The sequence below is a fragment of the Neophocaena asiaeorientalis genome, unplaced genomic scaffold (assembly GCF_003031525.2).
Source record: "Neophocaena asiaeorientalis asiaeorientalis breed wild unplaced genomic scaffold, Neophocaena_asiaeorientalis_V1.1 scaffold1052, whole genome shotgun sequence".
NCBI lineage: Eukaryota > Metazoa > Chordata > Mammalia > Artiodactyla > Phocoenidae > Neophocaena > Neophocaena asiaeorientalis.
The window spans coordinates 93,853-114,031 of NW_020173676.1; the positions used below are offsets into that span (position 1 = coordinate 93,853).

General features: G+C 43.9%; 1 protein-coding gene and 1 non-coding gene across 3 annotated transcripts in view; both read left to right on the forward strand.

The window, feature by feature from the left end:
• The first annotated feature begins 606 nt into the window (after window positions 1–606).
• The window catches only part of SYN1 (synapsin I), a 43,722-nt gene continuing 24,149 nt past the window's right edge, over window positions 607–20,179 (forward strand). Inside the window, exons 1-5 of one of the 2 annotated variants that reach the window (XM_024749598.1) lie at window positions 607–1,111; window positions 12,216–12,273; window positions 12,377–12,468; window positions 14,364–14,520; window positions 14,692–14,781. In XM_024749598.1, the coding sequence (XP_024605366.1) occupies window positions 735–1,111; window positions 12,216–12,273; window positions 12,377–12,468; window positions 14,364–14,520; window positions 14,692–14,781 (774 nt within the window). In that variant the 5' untranslated portion in view covers window positions 607–734. The remainder of the gene's footprint in view (window positions 1,112–12,215; window positions 12,274–12,376; window positions 12,469–14,363; window positions 14,521–14,691; window positions 14,782–20,179) is intronic. The other variant, XM_024749597.1, reaches the window with a different exon arrangement.
• On the forward strand, window positions 15,067–15,173 carry LOC112402602 (U6 spliceosomal RNA). Its single transcript, XR_003003736.1, has one exon. It is a non-coding gene; the product is annotated as a U6 spliceosomal RNA (small nuclear RNA).

The following is a 20,179-nucleotide window of genomic DNA, read 5'->3' on the forward strand; positions in this document are numbered from 1 at the left end:
CATGCATCTCTCTGCCTAGCTGAGCCTATGTGGACGTGGGAAACTGATCTCGCGGAGTACTGCATGTGACCCCCAACCCTCGCCGTGAGGGGGTTATTTCTCTACTTTTGAGTCTCCGGGTGTTCCCACCCCGCCAAATGCCTCCTGTGGTGAATATCAACACTGGAAACCGAGTATCTGCGGAGGGTCCTGTGTGTGAGTGCGAGTGCGTGTGAAGACCAGGATGAGGCGGGGTGGGGGCTTGCCTGACGCACCCACCCGGACCCTCCGGACAAACACCCACCCCGCCCCCACTCCCCAAATTGCGCATCCCCAATCGGAGGCGGGGGAGGGGAGACAGGATGCGGCGTGGCGCTTGCGCAATGACGCCTTCAGCACCACGGACAGTGCCTTCGCCCCCGCCTGCCGGCGCGCGCCACCGCCACCCCAGCCCTGAAGGCGCGCTGACGTCACTCGCCGCTCCTCCGCAAACTCCCCTTCCCAGTCGCCTTGGTCGCGTCCGCGCCGCCACCGGCCCAGCCAGACTGCACCACGCGGGGCGCGAAAGAGGGGGTCACAGGCGCGACCATCCGCGCTGCGGCGGCGGCGGCGACTCAGCGCTGCCTCAGTCTGCAGCGGGCAGCGGAAGAGTCGCGTCGTGCCTGAGAGCACAGCTGTGCTCCTGGGCCCCGCGCGGTCCGCCCCCGCGGTCCTGACCAGACTGCTCCTAGGACCCCCTGCCCCGCGTCGCAGCCATGAACTACCTGCGGCGCCGCCTGTCGGACAGCAACTTCATGGCCAATCTGCCAAATGGGTACATGACAGACCTGCAGCGCCCGCAGCCGCCCCCGCCGCCGCCCGCTGCCCCCAGCCCGGGAGCCACGCCCGGTCCTGCGACCGCCACTGCTGAGAGGGCCTCATCGGCAGCCCCCGTGGCCTCTCCGGCTGCCCCTAGCCCCGGGTCCTCTGGGGGCGGTGGCTTCTTCTCGTCGCTGTCCAATGCGGTCAAGCAGACCACGGCGGCCGCGGCCGCCACCTTCAGCGAGCAAGTGGGCGGCGGCTCTGGGGGCGCAGGCCGTGGGGGCGCTGCCGCCAGGGTGCTGCTGGTAATCGACGAGCCCCACACCGACTGGTAAGCCACTGCTGCGGACGTCCTCCCGCGGTTCTGGGTCCCCAGATAATTCCATCATGAGCAATTATCGAGCGCCGCTTGTGTGCCCTGTGCCTGGCCCCCTCGCCCAAACCCTTTTCCTTTAAATTATTATGCGAAGCGCTTCATGTGTGCCCCGCCCTTGCCTCCCCCCTCCCCCAACCCAGACCTTCTAGATCCATACAGGGAGCAGTTATCGGGCGCCTGCTGTGTGCCTCCTTCCCAAAAGCCTTGACTTCAGTATATCCTGTGAGCAATCAAGAGCCTGATGTGCCCTGCACCCCCAACCCGTGCCCAGAGGTCTTGTCCTCTAATGGATCTTGTGAGCATTTATCAAGTACCTGGAGTGTGCCTCAGTGGGAGCCCTTCCTCAAGGCCTTTGGCTTACGTGAATTTTGTGAACATTCGTTGAGAGCTTGATATGTGTCTTGTCCCCCTCGGTCCTTGCCCTAAGGCCTTCTCTGATCTTGTGAGCATGTATCCAGAGTGCGCTATGTGCCCGCAACCCAGCCCTTACCTCAAAAACCTTTTAAACTATTCACTAAACACTGATTGAGTGCCTGCTGTGTATCCCATCCCAGATTCTCGCCCAAAGCGTTGCCTTTAATGGATCCTGTGAGCCTTTATTGAATGCCTTCTGTGTGCCCCAACTCAGTCCCCCTCTCTAAGAGCCTATTTCTCCAAAGGATCTAGGAAGCATGTATTAAGTGCCTGGTGTATGCCCCACCCCAAGCGCCTTCCTCAAACATATTTTCCCCAAATGAGTTCTATGAGCATTTTTGAACCTTCTGTGTGGGGCTCATCTTCAGACTCTCTGCTCCAAATCCTTTTCCTACAACGGATCTAGAAAGCATTCATTTGAGTGCCTCCCTTATCCCCTGTTCTCAAGCTACTTCTTCAAAGACCTTTCCTTTGGTGGACCCACTTAGCATTTATCAACTGCCTGATCTAAAGGTGTGAGCCTTCTCTAAAGGCTCTTTCCTTCATTGTATTCAGCAAGCAATTATTGAGTGCCTGCTGTTTACCTCACCCCAGACCCTTTTCCCAATGCCTTTTCCTCCAGTGGCTTCAGTCTGTATATATTGAGCACCATCTGCATGACCCAACCTTAGACCTTCCCCATAAAGGCCTTTGCCTCCAATTAATAGTGATCATATATCTGCACTTACTGCTTGCACCGTTTCAATCTTTCTTTCCAAAGACCTTTTTAAAAAATCACTCCTGGAGCATTTGTGGCACACCCACTGTGTGCCTGATTCTGTGCCTTCTCCATAAAAGCCTTTCCTCCCAAGAATGGAGAATCAAGCTTACATAAATCAAGTTACTGTATCCCCATTTCCCTTCCCCCAAAGACTTTTCCTCCAATGGATCCAATGATGATATGCCCATCTCTAGCCACCCCCCTTCCCCAAAGACCTTTTCTTTTAATGGATCCAGTGAGCATTTAGTCATTGTCTGCCAGGTGCTCGATTCTAAATCACCTTCCCTCAAAGGCCTTTTCTTCTAACAGCTCCTGTGAGCATTGATGGAGTGCCTTCTGTGTGTTCTATAGTCACACCTCCTCCCCAAAGTGCCTTTCTTCCAGTGGGTCCAGTGAGCACGTATGCAGTACCTGTCGTGCGTAGGAAGTAGATTCCCCTTCTTAACTCCTAGGATAACCTGTGCCAATCATAAAGCCTCTCCCCAGGGTCCTTTCCTTCAATAAATCTAGAACCAAATTTGGAAGGGTTACCCTTTTCCCACTCCCTTCAGTATCGCTAGGATTCCCTCTCCCAATCTTAAGTCTATACCCCAAAGGGCCTTTTTTTCTATTTAAGCCAGTAAATGCTTACTGAGCACCTACTATATAAGAGCCATTCACAACTTCCTCTTGCCAAGCTTGGAAGTTCCTTCCCTTGTCTCAAGAGCTCTCTCTCCAGGGGTCTCTTTCAGCCTGAATTTATTGAGTACCACCTCTTTACTGGTTAGTCACCCCTCTCCCCAGGAGCCCCTACCCAGAAGCCTTTGGCTCTATTTAGAGCTCTCTCTATTTATTCATTCTACAGATATTTATTGCATACTTTCCATGTTTAAGAGTATGGGAGGCATTTACTAAGCACTACTATATACTAGGATGAACCCTCCTCAGTTCCCTTTCCTTCTAATCCCAACCACCAGCTGTATTCTCCATACTTTCTCTTCCACTCAGCCCCAACAATCTTTTAATGAACACTTACTGTATACTACTGAGAACCCCATATTCAGTGCCTCTTCTCCCCCTCCTGTAGCCCTAACTCCCCCTTCGACAATCTCCATCCTGCATTTCACACGACACAACCGAAAGCTCATGATGTGTACCTACTATTTTCTGGCTAGGTTCCCTCCCCCACATAGTAGCCATCTTCCCAACTGCCCTTTTCCCCCAATTAATCCAAAAAGCATTTATCACTCTTTTACTGTGTCCCGTTCAAACAACGACATTCCCCTCCCTGCAGCAGACTCCTCCACTCTCTTCTCCCTCAATCCATAAAGCATTTATTGAACACGTGTTGTAATTCCTTCACTAACACCCACTCACACAGATGCCATCTTCCTGGCTAAATTTGCTCTATTGAAGTCAACAAACCTTAATGAAGCCCCTGCTGTATATTGGTAACCACCCTCCTTTAGACTTTCCTTCTTCACTTCGACCCTCCAGGCAGGTCCCTTGCTGCCTTTTCCTTCGTTCCATCAAGCATTTATTAATTATCTACTGACTACTGACAAGACCCTTCCCCTTTCCATAATCACAACTCCAGTGTTTTCCACTTTTTTCTTCTAACGTGTCTAGCGAGCATCTATTGAGCATCTGCTGAATTCTGTGAACAATTCTTCCCTTCCACTTCTGTATCCCAAAAGCCCTCCTTTATCCCAGCAGCCACTCCAGTCTTTTCTTCCAGTCAACCTAGCAACCATTTATTTAGTGTCTGCTATAGGTGGGGTGGGGTGGGCAAAGGGAGAGAGCCTGTCACACCAGGTTCAGTGTGAGGAACAGAGACCTCTGCATCACCAACTTGCAGACCTTCAGAACCACGCAAGCTTAGGGATTTCAGCCTGGAATAAAGGAGGAGTTGTGCAAACTCTGTAATGGATTGTACACCTAAGTACAGTCTGATGCCCTTCCCACCAAACCTCACCACTCTCATTCCTTCCTGGGTCTTGAGTCCCGTGTGGTTTAAAGTTGCAGACTCAGTTGAGACTTGTCACCTCTTTTTACAGATAATTTAGTCCAGTGTTTTTTTCGGCTGTGGGTCACCTCTTGGCTTGTGACCAGCATTTCATTTTCTTCATGAAATGAAAGTAGAACTATGATAAATAATAATATCGATACATGAAAATAGTAAGAGAGTATATCGCACATAGTAAGTGCAATTATTATTTAATGAAACTGTTACTGCAATAAGAAATGTAATCAATAATGTATACCATATATATTATGTATATTCTCTAATACATTTGTTATATAATGAGTTTATAGTATATAATACATATATATGTGTACGTTTTCCTTCATGAAATGGAATAGAATAGGAAATATCAGACTCCATTGCAAATACTAAAGGTAATTATTTACTGAAACTTTCATTCTAATATATGTATATTTATACACATTCTAGGTAATGTAACACATAATATATAATATGCAATATGTTATATAAGACATCCTATATTAAATTTTCTGTACATTATATGTCTTATATAATATATATTACATATATAGGATGGGTTATTATGTAAATATGTATATGGTGGGTTATATATTTCTTCTTGTGGCTTCTTTTCTTAGACTTTCCTGGAAGCAGACCCTGAGACTCTGATATTTGTGTGCAGATTGATCGGAGAGAGCTCTTGGGAATAACACCTGTTGCAGGGGAGGAGTGGGGGAAGCAGGATTTGGCAGAAGGAAAGGCTGAGCTGTGATGCTTCACAACAGTTGTCCCAGCCGATCATCTGGGGAGCTCTGGAGCTGGGATGACCCTTCAGAGTTGTCCCCGTTGAGATGGGGTGGCCAGGCTTTTGTAGTCCTGCATCAGTCAGTCATTGGCTGCAGGCTGCCCTCTGGGAGGAGGCATAATCTTGCGGAAGGTGAGTCCCTGCTGCAGAGGGCAGTTCCCAGGGACGGGCAGCACTGTGAGCCTTCAGCAGCAGGTATTCCCAGAAGCTGGGGGACAGATGTGACAAGAAGGAGGAGTGTGAAGATCTGGGTGGAGCGCACAGCCTACCCCCTGGACTGCTCAGATTCACTTGCTTTTTAGAAGTAAGTTCACCCATCTGGGAACAGCGTTTCCAGGATTCTAATTGATCTTGTTTTCTGGGGGACACTTGAAAGAGCACAGTTAGTTGGACAAACTACAGCCTCCACTGCCATAGTTGATAAATGTGGCATAAGTAAATGATGCATTCCTTCCTCTACCTCACATTCTAGATTCCCCTCACCCTCGGCTAGCACCCACCCCTTGGTCTCAGTGGCTTATCTGGTGAGTGATCCATTCCCTCATCCTTGAGGGATCCCTGAGCTCTTGGTCGCCATCCCCTCAGGCTGTGGCTGCTGTACTCGTCCATTTGCCATCAATGTTAAGCAAGGAGTACCGACAGATGCCCAAGCAGATCACCTGGGGGCCAAACGTATTCCTCCCTGCCCCCACTGTGTAACAGCAGCCTTATCTCCTCCTGATGATTAGGGTCACGTGCCCCTGCCAAGACAGTGACTCGTGTTCCATGCCGTTGGCATGAGAAGCCTGAAGTGTCCAGGTAGCAGTCAAAGCTTAGAAGGTAATGGGATTCTTGCTGTGTCCCCTGGTAGCAGTGTTCCCCCTTGGAAAACCAGGACCTCTAACCTTGCAGAACCCTGAGGGAACAGGAAGCACACATTCCAAAAGTGGATCACTGGAATTGATGGTAAGCTGGGCCACTCCTACTTTCACCTCCAAGTCCCCAGACCGGTGTATTCTACCTCTAAAGAGCACAGCACAAACAACAGATTTAGCATGTACACCGTGTTTTGGAGGATGGTATCCCATTCCTGCACAGTATCACCTGCAAGCTTAGGTCTTAGCTGTGGCTACACCAGGTTGTTCTTTCACTCTATCAGGCCAGCAGCTTCTGGGTGGTGCGGTATATAATGTCATCAGTTGATTCCATGGTCGTGGGCTTACTTTTGCACCTCCTTTGCTGTAAAGTGTGTCCTTCAGTTTGATGCAATGTTATGCGGGATCCCATACTGGTGGATGAAATATTATGTAAGCCCTTGGACAGGGATGCTGGCTAAGGTCCTGTAGTCAGGAAGGGCAAACCCGTATATAGAATATTCCAGTCAAAATCAGTCATTACTCTTTCCCGAGTGGAAGGAGCCCAGTGTAGTCAGTTCGCCATGGAGTGGCCGGTTGGTCTTCTTGAGGGATGGTGCTGTGTCAGGGACTCAATATTGGTCTCTGGTGCTGGCAGGTTGGACATTCAGCAATAATGCCATAGGCCTCACATGCTGCCTCTGTCTATGTTACCCTTGCCACTTCATACGTGTGCCCATCTGCCAGCACTGGCTGATTCTAGAAGCTGGCTGACATCATTTGGCTGAGTCATTCTGTCTACCTGGCTGCTTAGTGCCACTTCCAGGGTGGATGCTATCTGGTGGGTGTTAACACACAATACAAAGATCTTCAATCCTCACTCTGTTTCATCTCCACTCCCGTACATCCACCCACATTTCGGTGTCCCAGACCTCCTTTTCCTGATCTTCCAATATTGTTCATTCAAGGCCTCTGTCTAATCAGCCAAGCCATTTACCACTGCCCATCAGTGAATATGTATTCGAATCTTGAGTCACTTCTCTTTCCCCACAAAATAGATGACCAGGTGCACAGCCCAGAGCTCTGCCCATTGGGAGCTTTGCCACTGTTTTTCAAGACCACTCTGAGTGGGGCTATAGCATCGTCACTGTCCATTTTTGGCTTCCACCCACGTACCAAGCCAACCCATTTGTGAACCAAGCTTAGGCTTTTTCTTCCTTCATCTGCTGGTTGTAAGGTGTTGCCTTAGTGAGCTGAGGGAGGCACTAACACAACAGTGTGGATGACACGGGCATCCGGGTTACTTGCTCAGGCAGCTTGCATGGTCCTGCTGGGGTCGATCCTGGCTCCTGGGCCCATCTGACTTCATTACTTGGTGGGCCTGGCAGGACCCAGCTCATAATAGGCACCAGGATACGTGGGTCCTTGGCACCCCACGGTCAAGCATTCTGTCTCTCTCAGGGCCCAGTACTACACCAGGATTTGTTTCTCAAAAGCTGTGTAATTCTCTGCTGCAGATGGCATGGCCTTGCTCCAGAACACCAGGGGCCTCCCACTCAGGCATCCCATAAGCTCCACACTGCATTTTCCCCACTATCCAGTATTGTAGGATCTGCCAGATCATATGCCCTGAGTGGCAAGACTGCTCACACCACAGCCTGGACCTGCTCAGGGCTGGCAGCCTTATGTGTTACCTGAAATATGGATCGGAACAGCATTTCCAGGTGTGGAATACGCTGCCTCCAGTACCTAAAGAGACCTCTCCTCTGGACCTGAAGAGGCCTTCCTCATGGTGGAAGGTGCAAGATGCAATGCTTTGCACGATTATTTGGAGGGGCTGTCCTGGCATAACTTGGCCCACTGAATCCCTAAAAATCGCACTAATGTGGCAGGACCCTGAGTCTTTTCAGGGTTTATCTCCCACCCTCTGAAGTGCATGTGTCTTATCAAGGCAATGTGCTAACCATCTCCTGCTCATCTTGGCCAATCAATATGATGTAATCGATATAGTAGTCCAGTGTGATATTCTCTGGGATGTAGAGATGGTCCATGTCCTCTTGGACTATATGATGACATAGGGTGAGAAAGATAACATAGCCCTATGGCAAGACCATCAATATATATTGTGGTCAGTCCCATATGAGTGTGAAATGTCTCTGATCCTCTCTTCTGATCAGGATAGAAAAGCAGTCATTCACTAAATCAGTGCCCACCTGCTGTACCTGAGATCCTTTAATTTGCTCCAGCAATGACAGCATGACCAGTACAGCAGCTTCAATCAAGGCTACCACTTGGTTGAGCTCGCAGTAGTCTACATTCTTTAGGATCCATCCAGCCTCCTCAGGGCCCAAACTGGTTAATTCAGTGGAGATATGATGGGACTAACACCCCTGCATCCTTTAGCTCTTTCAGAGGAGCACTAATTTCCACCATCACCCCTAGGATAGATACAATATTGTCTTTGATTTACAGTTTTGATCAGGGGAGGCGGGTATAATTTCCGAGGCATCCATTTGAACTTCCCCACTACCATAGCTCTGCCCCGGCAGGCCAAGGAACTCGTGTAGGGGTTCTGAAAACTACAGATATGTCCATTCCAATTATGTATTTGTGAGCTGGGGAAAGTGACCACTAGGTGGACCTGTGGACCCAACGTACCCACTGTGAGCAGGACCTGAGCCAGGACTTCATTTATGACCTTATGTCCACTGTGCTTCTCAACATGGCTGGTGCCACTCTCACCAACGTATTCCTCACTTTGTAAGTCGGGTATATCCTCTGGGCCCTCCCATAGAATAGAGTCAGCTGGTTGGTTTTCCAGACTTAAGTAGTGTATCTACTCTAACACATCTGCTCCTCTGAGCCCTTTGATCCTTTCCTCCACAATCTGCCATGGAAGTCTGGTATTTCTGCTTCACTTGGTGTGGGCCACTGTTTTTTCCAAGCTACCACAAGTCATCCAAAATTGTATCAGCAACATTTCCTGGAGTCGTTGCCATGGTTTTAAGTTCTGCGTCCTGGGAGAGTGCTCCAAGTTCATGCTTCACTCCCTTGGTCCATTGTCCTCAGCATCCAGTCTCAGGCATGCTTTCCCAGCTCCTGCTGATACATGTTAGCCAGATTCTTCAGTTTCTGTGTATCATTCCTTTCCTTCCTTTGCAAGCTTAGAACCTCTCCAGTCAGGTTGTGCTAGGATTTGACCCTGGTTATTGATCTGGTTGCCGAGAGGGGAAGGGAAGTTGATTCTGAAAGGGGTAAGAATTATTTTATAAGACACATGCTTCGTTCGAGGCCTCTGCATTGTTTTCAAGCAAAGGGAAGTTTCTGTATTCTAACAAAGAATGGGCTACTCCAGCAGACCCAGTGGGTTCAGGTGAATCTGTAAGTTCAAGGTGTTACACGCATCTTCCCAGATATCCCCATCACAATCTCAGGGCTCCACTCCTGTCCTTTTAGGGCCCTGAGCATGGCATAGGAGATGTACTGGGCCTGAGAATTCAACCTTCTCTGAAGTTCGACTACACTTACAGTTAAGTCCTAAGTCTGATCTTCTCCTCTGTCTGCCCTCTGGTTGCAGAAGATTGGGGTTTCCTTAAGTACAGCCAAGGAGGGGCTTCCCTGGTGGCGCAGTGGTTGAGAGTCCGTCTGCCGATGCAGGGGACACGGGTTCGTGCCCCGGTCCGGGAGGATCCCACATGCCGCGGAGCGGCTGGGCCCGTGAGCCATGGCCGCTGAGCCTGCGCGTCCGGAGCCTGTTGCTCCGCAACGGGAGAGGCCACAACAGTGAGAGGCCCGCGTACCGCCAAAAACAAAAAAAAAAGTACAGCCAAGGAGGTCTTCTGCCTTTTACATTTTGCTTTGAATTGGTGATTATTCACACTGAGCATGTCATATCTTTCTTCAGCTAATCAAGGGTGTTTAGCGAATAGTCACCCAAGTCTGGTTACCATTTCCCTCACACCTCTCTAGTACCAGGAATATTTCACCAGCTAGTGCATTCCCTTCCACTAGAATCTCATTACAGTCCACCATCAGTTAAAGTTACTTCTGCTTCAAAACCCCATAGGCCTGCACTATAATTCTCCCACTCAGGAGAATCAACTCCACACTGCATCTTTTCTCACTACAGACATCTCCAGTATCATAGGGTTTGCCAGATCATATGGTTCAAGTGGCATCCTGCTTGCACCACAGCGCAGACATGTCACAGGGCGCTTTGTGTTGCTACAGCACATCAGGGACTATTGTGCTCCACCCCCACAAATGATGCTTCGTTATTGCCTGCTGGCTGCTGGGTGGCCTGGCTCCAGAAAGGCAGTAGAGTCTTCTTTGTAGTTGGACTTCTCTGGCCCACTGTTTTAGGTTGGGGTCTCTGAAAACAGATTTTGAGACAGAGAATTGCACGCACAGGCTTATCGAGGAGTGCCTTTGGAATCAGCACCTGTAAGGAGGGCAAGGTTGAGCAGAGGGAGAAGTGGGTCCCCAATGCGGTTGCATCCAAGGCCTCAGCTGATCCTAAGGGGGAGCTCTAGAGCTAGGATGGTCCTTCAGAGTCAGCCTATATTGAGGCAAAGAGGCTGGCCTTTGTACTCACTCACAGACCAGATATCAGCCATGGGCTGCCAGTAGGTAAGTATAACCTTGGCCAAGGAAGTTCCCTGTGACAGAAGACAATTCCCAAGGGGACACAGCTGTGATCTTTCAACAGCTGATATTCAGGGTGCATTGGCCCTGAAGAGGAGATCTGAGCAGAACACCACAGTATCCACTACATATATGGTCAAAAAGTGATATATATATATATCACTTTTATTTATTTATTTATTTATTTTTCCATTCATCTAATTTTTAAATTTTTTTAAAAAAATTTTTTATTGGAGTATAGTTGATTTACAATGTTGTGTTTGTTTCAGGTGTACAGGAAAGTGAGTCAGTTATACATATACATATATCCACTCTTTTTTAGATTCTTTTCCCATATAGGTCATTACAGAGTACTGAGTAGCGTTCCTTGTGCTATACAGTAGGTCCTTACTAGTTATCTATTTTATATATAGTAGCGTGTCTATGTCAATCCCAAATTCCCAATTTATCCCTCCCCCCTTTCCCCCTGGTAACTATAAGTTTGTTTTCTACATCTGTGAGTCTATTTCTGTTTTGTAAATAAGTTCATTTGTACTATTTTTTTTAGATTCCACATATAAGTGATATCATATGATCATCATCATTTTCTAAATGAAAAATGCACAGGTCTAAGAGATTCTCTTCCAACATCTGTGAGGGGACAGTGTCAGTGATGGAGTAGGGGGTAGGAGGGAAGAGGGAGAGAGAGGAGAAAATAGCTGTGCTTGGGGTCTTAGGGGTATGTCAGTGAAATCACTAGGGCCGGTTGTGCTGTGTATATCAGAGATCCTGATTGTGTGCATGTAGGCAATCCCAGGAGTGGCTCCTCCCCTCAGCCTTCTTCTACGGGAAACCTGATTGGGGATGAGCTTCTGTCTGTGGAGAAGTCTGTCAGGAAGGAATCCTGGGCCTGGGAGAGAAGCCCATATGGGAATGGGCCCTGGGACAGTGACTTAGCAGTTCGTGATGTATCTACTGCTGTTCCTACGCCTCTCCAATCCTGTGGCTTCCCCTCATCCTCAGCTGCATTCCTCCTCACCCTCATCATGGCTGACTCTGGCTTCTGTAGAACCCCCACCAGCCTGCACCCCTCAATCTGCTCCTCCTTTTCTAATGCAGCTGCCCACTCATGGCTGCTGTGTCCCTCTCAGTGCACAACCACACGTGGTGAATGTGTTCTTCCTTGGGAAAGGGCTAGAGAGCAGAGAGATGCTTCAGGCCACACAAGCAGACATAGGTGCTGACACATACCTGGGCACACTCCATATATATATACCCCCTAAGGTTCTTTACCATTTACAAACCTCCATGCAATTTCAAAGTATGTTACACTTTACAAAGCACTCCTTGTTTTGCAAAGCTTTTCAGATAGCAGTGTGACAAGCAGACCATACTTTGGGAAATGCCTGCTCTCTGTGTTTTAAGAACTTGTTTTATAGTTTGCAATCTCCTTTGACATTTACATACCTCCACAAGGATTACAACAGACTTCATTGTTCACAAAGAACTGTTAGGTTTTTCAAAGTGTTTCAACAATTATAAATCACATTATAGTTTCTCTAGTGGCACTGGAGGGGCAAAGGGGTCAAAGGACCAGCCTGGGTTTCGTCTTCCTGAGATTGGAGCATTGACGGATGTGCTCTGCTTTTCCTTTTCAGGGTGAAATACTTCAAAGGGAAAAAGATCCATGGAGAAATTGACATTAAAGTAGAACAGGTTAGTTGGGGCAGGTGGACATGGGGGTCAACTGTCCAGACTGCAAACTGAGTGGTCTTTTTTGTGTGATGTGAGTGAATCCCTGATTTTTTTTCCTTCCCAGGCTGAATTCTCTGATCTCAACCTCGTGGCTCATGCCAATGGTGGATTCTCTGTGGACATGGAAGTTCTTCGGAATGGGGTGAAGGTTGTGCGGTGAGTGTAAATAGGTTACCTTGGTATTATGGGGGAGGCATAAGGGCTCCCTTAGAGCTGAGGGAGAGTCCCCACCTCCCCTCCCATCCTTCTGTGAGCAAGAACTTAGGCACATTGCAATAGCCAACCTAAGTATCCATCAACAGATGAATGGCTAAAGAAGTGATACACACACACACACACACACACACACACACACACAATGGGATGTTATTCAGCCATGAGAAAGAAGGAAATCCTGCCATTTGTGACAACATGGATGGATCTTGAGGACATTATGCTAAGTGAGATAAATCAGACAGAGAAAGAGGAATACTGTATGCTATCACTTATATGTGGAATCTGAAAGAGCCAAACTAATAGAGACAGAGAGTAGAAAGGTGATTGCCAGAGGCTGGGGGGTGGGGTGGAAGAATAGGAGAGATGTTGTTTAAGAGTACAAACTTGCAACTGGTAGATAAATAAATCCTAGAGATCTAATCCACAGTACGGTGGATACAGACAACAATATTGTATCATAATCAGCAAACCTGCTAAAAGACCAGATCTTAATTATTCCCACCATGAAAAAAGAAATAATTATGTGACATGGTAGAGGTACTAACTAATGCTACAATGGCAATCATATTATAATATATAAATGTATCAAATCAACATGTTATACACCTTAAACTTATAGAATAATTGACATACAACGTGCCAATTATATTCCAATTTTTAGAAAAAGGACTTAGGCACAGAATGTAAGGAGATAGTTTCTCTTGTGGAGAAGAGCCAAGGATCCCAGAAGACCACAAGCCAAACTTTTCAGTTATTGGATTGGCCAAAAAGTTCGTTCGTGTTCTTCCATAACATCTTACAGAAAAATCCAAACGAACTTTTTGGCCAACCAAATATTAATTCAACAAACATTTCTTGAGCATCTACTGCATGCCAGGTGCTGCTCTCAGCATTTTACATTCAACAAATATTTATCCAGTATCTACTGTGTGCCAGGAGCTGTTGTACATACTGAGGTCCTGGCAGTGAACAAAACAGACCCCAAAAAAGACAAAATAAAAACCCTCTGCTTGGGGCTTCCCTGTTGGCGCAGTGGTTGAGAGTCTGCCTGCCGATGCAGGGGACACGGGTTCGTGCCCCAGTCTGGGAAGATCCCACATGCCGCGGAGCGGCTGGGCCCGTGAGCCATGGCCGCTGAGCCTGCGCGTCCGGAGCCTGTGCTCCGCAACGGGAGAGGCCGCAACAGTGAGAGGACCGCGTACCGCAAAAAAAACAAACAAAAAATACCCCAAAAAACAAAAAAAAACACCCTCTGCTCTCGTGAAGCTTACATTCTACTGTGGGATACACACAATAAACAAATAAAGAAGGAAATGTCAAAGTGCTCGGAAAAAATATCAGCAAAGGGATATAGGGGATTGGTGAAGGGATTGGGGAAGGGTCTGCAGTTTGGTTGGGGGTAGACCAGTAGTGTGAGAGACATTTGAGGAAAGACTTGAAGGAGGTGGAGGAGTGGGGCATGTAGAAATCTAGGGAGGAAGCGTTTCAGGCAGAGGGAATAGCCCATGTAGAGGCCCTGAGGCTGGAATTTATTCTGGGCAGCATCCTTCGTGGACAGAAGTAGTCTGAGAGATTGTGACTGGGAGCTGTGAGAGCTGAGCGGGCAAGTTGCAAGCTCACCTTGGTGAGGAGAGGAGCAGGCAGGAAAGGCTTAAGAGGGCCATCAGATGAAGAAAGGGTAGGAAGGGCACATGTGGTGGAGGGAACAGCTTGTGTATGTGGCTGAGGTGAGAAACCACTGTGTAGTTTCTAGGAGCTGTGGAGATTTCAAGACTTGACAAAGGTGGTGGGGAGCTTCTGGGAGGACCATCTACACTCTACCCTTGCCACCCCAGGTCTCTGAAACCAGACTTCGTGCTGATCCGCCAGCATGCCTTCAGCATGGCACGGAATGGAGACTACCGCAGTTTGGTCATTGGGCTGCAGTATGCCGGAATCCCCAGCGTTAACTCTTTGCATTCTGTCTACAACTTCTGTGACAAGCCCTGGGTGGTAAGTGACAGAAGGGTGCTACTGGCAGAGAGAACAGCTCATACATGCATGCGGGAGCTTGAAACCACTGTGATCTGGGGGAACGGAGGAAGTTTGGAAGCTTGGAGTCCCAGCTTGGAGACTCCCTCCAGGTAAAGGGACTTGCTGACCCGTGTCTCCTGCCTCTCATAGTTCGCTCAGATGGTTCGACTGCACAAGAAACTGGGGACAGAGGAATTCCCTCTAATCGATCAGACCTTCTACCCCAATCACAAAGAGATGGTGAGTCTGGGGAAAGGGAGTGAGCTGGAGGGAAAAGCATCATGCCTATTGCAATAGTATGGCCAATGGCTGTATTACCAGTGGTATGCTATCAGAGAGTGCAGCCGGCACATGCACATGGAGGGTGACGTTGCTTCGTGATACGGTTTATTACTACCAGGAATTTACTGTGTAGTTACAAGTGTGATTAAATCATTGATCCTGTTATAGTATCTATTCTCACCAGTATTAAAAAACTGATTTCTAATGTAAATTAACAGAATTAATGTAATGATTCAGATTATGGTGCTCACTTCGGCAGCACATATACTAAAATTGGAACAATACAGAGAAGATCAGCGTGGCCCCTGCGCAAGGATGACACGCAAATTCGTGAAGCGTTCCATAATTCTAAGATCCCACATGCCTCACGGCCAAAATACCAAAACGTAAAACAGAAGCAATATTGTAACAAATTCAATAAAGACAAAAAAAATGATGCACATCAGATTATGTTACATATACAAATCAAGTCATTGTTACTAACGTTACCAAATATTCCTCCTGATAGAAATGTTAATAGTGTTTCAAATTAGGATTGCCAATAAAAATTATCAGTAGCAATGTTAAAAATTAGATTGTATACAAATAGAAAATTGGATTGTTGGCTACTTTTACCACAAATATAATCACTAATATTATAAATTATAACCAGTATTACAAATTACTGTTATTGATAAAAAATTGTGAGTGCCAATGTTATGAATTATAGTTCCTAATAGAATTTGAGTAATTATTACTAGTATCATTGAAGATTATAACTATTATTACAAATTATTATCAATATTATAAATTATGCTCTAATATAAATTATAAGTCCCTGTTTTGAATTATATTATACTTAATAATAAAAATTGTATTACCATTACTAATATCATCAAATATTACAACTAAGATTACAGTTTATTACAGTGTTACAAATTAAGGTCATCAATATAAATGATTAGTGCCTATGTTGTGAAGTAAGTTATAATTACTAAAAGAAATTAAACTATTAGTACAAACATTGTAAAGTACTGTTACAAATTACTGCCAATGTTACAAATTAAGATCACTAATATAAATTATGAGTACCTATGTTTTGAGCTATCCTACAGTTACTAACAGAAATCATTATTAATATGGTTAACATCCAATTGATATCATAAATAATTACTAATACTAAAGTTATGTTTACTAGTATAAGTTATGAGTACCACAGTTATGAATCAGGTTTTAGTTACAAATAGAAATTGGAAAAAAAAAAGAAATTGAATCACCATTACCAACGCCATCAAGTTTTATAACTAATTTGACAAGGTTTTTACAATGTTACAAATTATGTTTACTTATATAAATAAACATCACCAGTTTTATGAATTAAATTACAATTAAATATCAATATTGACCCAGCTTTAGCAACTTAAATAAACATTGGTACTAATATTAAAAATTCTTACAAGTATTACAAATTATGGTCACTGATATAAGTCAACAGTACTATGAATTAAGTTTACTAATAGATGAAGATCAAATCATTAGTTCTTAGGAAACCAAGTTTGCTTATCATTATTATTATTTTACATTCACTGACAGACAGTATAGCTGACTATGGTTAAGAACATGGACACTGTAGTCAGAATTTCTGTATTGTAATCCTAGCTCCACAACTTATTAGCTTCCGAACATAAGAAATGTTAGTTAAATGCTCTGTGCCTCAGTTTTCCCATCTGTAAAATATGGCTAATAATAGTTCCTGCCTTACAGAGTTAATGTGAGAATTAAATTATTTAATGAACATAAAGTGGTTACAACAGTGCATCTGACATTTATTAACTGCTACCTAAGTGTTGATGAAGTTCCCTTCTATTCTTTATTTGTTGAAGTGTTTTTATCATGGAAGGATGCTGGACTCTGTCAAATGCTTTTTCTATGTTTATTGATATGATACGGCTTTTTGTCCTTTATTCTATGAATATGGTGTATTACATTAATTGATTTTCATGCAAATTGAGTCACACTTGCATTCTTCGGCCAGATCCCACTTGGTCTGACATATAATCCTTTTTATATGCTATGGGATTCAGTTAGTATTTTGTTGAAAGTTATGGTATCAATAACCATAAGGGATATTGATCTGTAGTTTTCTTATGATGTCTTTGTCTGGTTTTGCTATCAGGGTGATAGTAACCTCATAGAATGAAATGGACAGTGTTCCCTCCTCTTCTATTTGTAAGAAGAGTTAATGAAAGATTAGTGTTTATTTTTAATTTTTTAATTTTTAAATTTTTTTATTTTTTTGCTGTGCCGTGCAGCATGTGGGATCTTAATTCCCTGACCAGGGATCAAACCCACACCCCCTGCAGTGGAAACATGGAGTCTTAACCACTGGACCTCCAGGAAAGTCCCTAGTGTTAATTTTATTTTAAATGTTCGGCATACTTCACTGGTGAAGACATCTGGTCCTGGGTACTTCTTTGTAGGAAGTTCTTTTGTTTTTTTAAATACTAATTCAATCTCTTCACTTATTGTAGGTCTATTCAGATTTTCCATTTCTTCTTGAATTAGTTTTGGAAGTTTGTGTCTTCCTAGAAATTTGTCCATTTCAACTAGGTTTTCTAATTTGTTGGCATAGAATTGTTCATAGTGTTCTCTTATAATCCTTTTTATTTCTTTAAGGTCAGTAGTTATGTCTCTTTCATTCCTGATTTTAGTAATTAGTTTTCTCTTTTTTAAAATCTTAGTTTAAAAAATAAATAAATTAATTAATTAAATAAAATCTTAGTCTAAAAGTTTGCTTATTTTGTTGATCTTCTCAAAGAACCAACTTTTGGTTTCATTGATTTTCTCTATTGTTTTTCTATTCTCAACTTCATTTATTTCCACTCTAATCTTTATTACTTCTTTCCTTCTGCTTTCTCTGGTGTTTGTTTTTGTTTTTTGTATAGTTTCTTAAGTAGATTAGGTTATTGATTTGATATCTTTCTTATTTTTAAATGTAGATGTTTACAGCTAAAATTTCCCTATAAGCAATTTTTGTATGTTGTCTTCATTTTCATTCATCTCAAAGTACCTTCTAATTTTCATGGTGAGTTCTTTGACCCATTGGTTATTTAGGAGTGTGTTGTTTACTTTCCACATATTTGTGAATTTCCCAAATTTCCTTCTGTTATTGGTTTCTAATTTCATTCAGTTGTGGTCAGAGAACATACTTTGTATGTTTCAGCTCTTTTACATTATTGAGATTTGTTTTGTGGCTTAACATATAGTCTGTCCTCGAGAATGTTCTATGTACACTTGAGAAGAATATTTATGCTGCTGTTGTAGGATGGAATGTTCTATAGATGTCTGTTAGGTCTAGTTGGTTTATAGTGTTGTTTGGGTCTTCTCTTTCCTTGTTTATCCTCTGTCTAGTTGTTTTATCCATTATTTAAAGTGAAGTATTGAAATCTCCAACAATTATTGTTTTTTTTTTGGCTGCATTGGGTCTTTGTTGCTGTGCATGGGCTTTCTCTAGTTGCAGTGAGCGGGAGCTACTCTTCATTGTGGTGCGTGGGCTTCTCATTGCAGTGGCTTCTCTTGTTGCAGAACACGGGCTCTAGGCACACGGGCTTCAGTAGTTGCAGTGCATGTGCTTAGTAGTTGTGGCTCACGGGCTCTAGAGTGCAGGCTCAGTAGTCGTGGTGCACGAGCTTAGTTGCTCCATGGCACGTGGGATCTTCCTGGACCAGGGATTGAACCTGTGTCCCCTGTATTGGCAGGCAGATTCTTAACCACTGTGCCACCAGGGAAGTCCCAACAATTGTTATTGAACTGTCTATTTCTTCCCTTCAGTTCTGCCTGTTTTTTTTGTTTCATGTATTTGGGGCTTTGTTGTTAGCATATATGTTGACAATTGTTATATCTTCTTGATGAAATGACCCTTTTATCAGTATAAAATGTCCTTTTTTATCTCTAGTAAAAATTTTTGTTTAAAGTCTATTTTATCTGATGTTAGTATAGCCATTCCAGCTTTCTTTGGGTTACTATTTGCATGGTAAATCTTTTTCCATTCATTTACCTTCAACTTATTTGTATCTTTGAATCTAAAGTGTGTCTCCTATAGACAGCATATAATTATGTCATGTTTTTCATCTATTTTGCCTATCTCTGCCTATTAATTGGAGTGTTTAATTAATTTACATTTAATGTAATTACTGATAAGGTAGAATTTATGCTTGTAATTTTGCTATTTGTTTTCTATATTTCTTATGCCTTTTGTGTTCCTGTATTCCTCCATTAATGCATACTTTTGTGTTAAATAGATATTTTCCTGTGTGCCATTTTAATTCTCTTGTTGTTTCTTTTTCCATGTTTTTTAAAAAATTATTTTCTTTGTAGTTTCCCTGGGGATTACAATTAACATTTTAATTTATACCACTCTCATTTTAATTAAAACCAATTTAATTTCAATAGTATTAAAAAAAACTTTGCCTTTTTATAGCTTTATTCCCTCACTCTGCCTTTGTGCTATTATTGTCATACAAATTACATCTTTACACATCATATGTCCATGAATATAGACTTATAATTATTGCTTAATTCAGTTATCTTTTAAATCAGATAGGAGGAAAAAAGCATTACAAATAAAAAATGCATTCACACTGTCTTTTATATTTATCTATGTAGTTACCTTTACAGGTGCTCTTTATTTCTTCATGTGTATGTGAGTTACTGTTTAGTGTCATTTCATTTCAGCCTGAAGGATTCTCTTAGTATTTCTTGTAGGAGAAGTGTGCTAGTGACAAATTATCTAAGTTTTTGCTTATCTGTGAATGTCTTAACTTTTCCTTCATTTTTGAAATATAGTTTTGAAGGATATAGAATTCTTAGTTGACAGTCTTTTTCTTTCAGTGCTTTGAATAAGTTGTCCCACTGCCTTCTGGCTGCCAAGGTTTCTGATGAGAAATCAGCTGTCAGTCCTACTGAAGATCCTTTGTATGTGAAAAGTCACTTCTCTCTTACTACTTTCAAGATTCTCTCTTTGTCTTTCACTTTTATAGGTTTGTTTATGATGCGCCTAGATGTATATCTCTATGAGTTTATCCTATTTGAAGTTCAGTGAGCTTCTTGGATGTACAGATTAATCTTTTTCTTCAGATTTGGGAGGTTTTCAGCCATTATTCCTTCAAATATTCTTTATTTCACTTTTCTCTTTTCTCTCTCCTTTTAGGACTCCCAATATGTGTGCGTTGACATGCTTGTGGTATTTCACAGGCCCCTGAGGCTCCAGTCATTTTGGTTATTGTTTTCTTTCTGCTTCTCAGATTGGATAATCTCAGTCGGCCTATCTTCAAATTCACTGATTCTTTCCTCTGCCAGCTCAAATCTACTGTTGAGC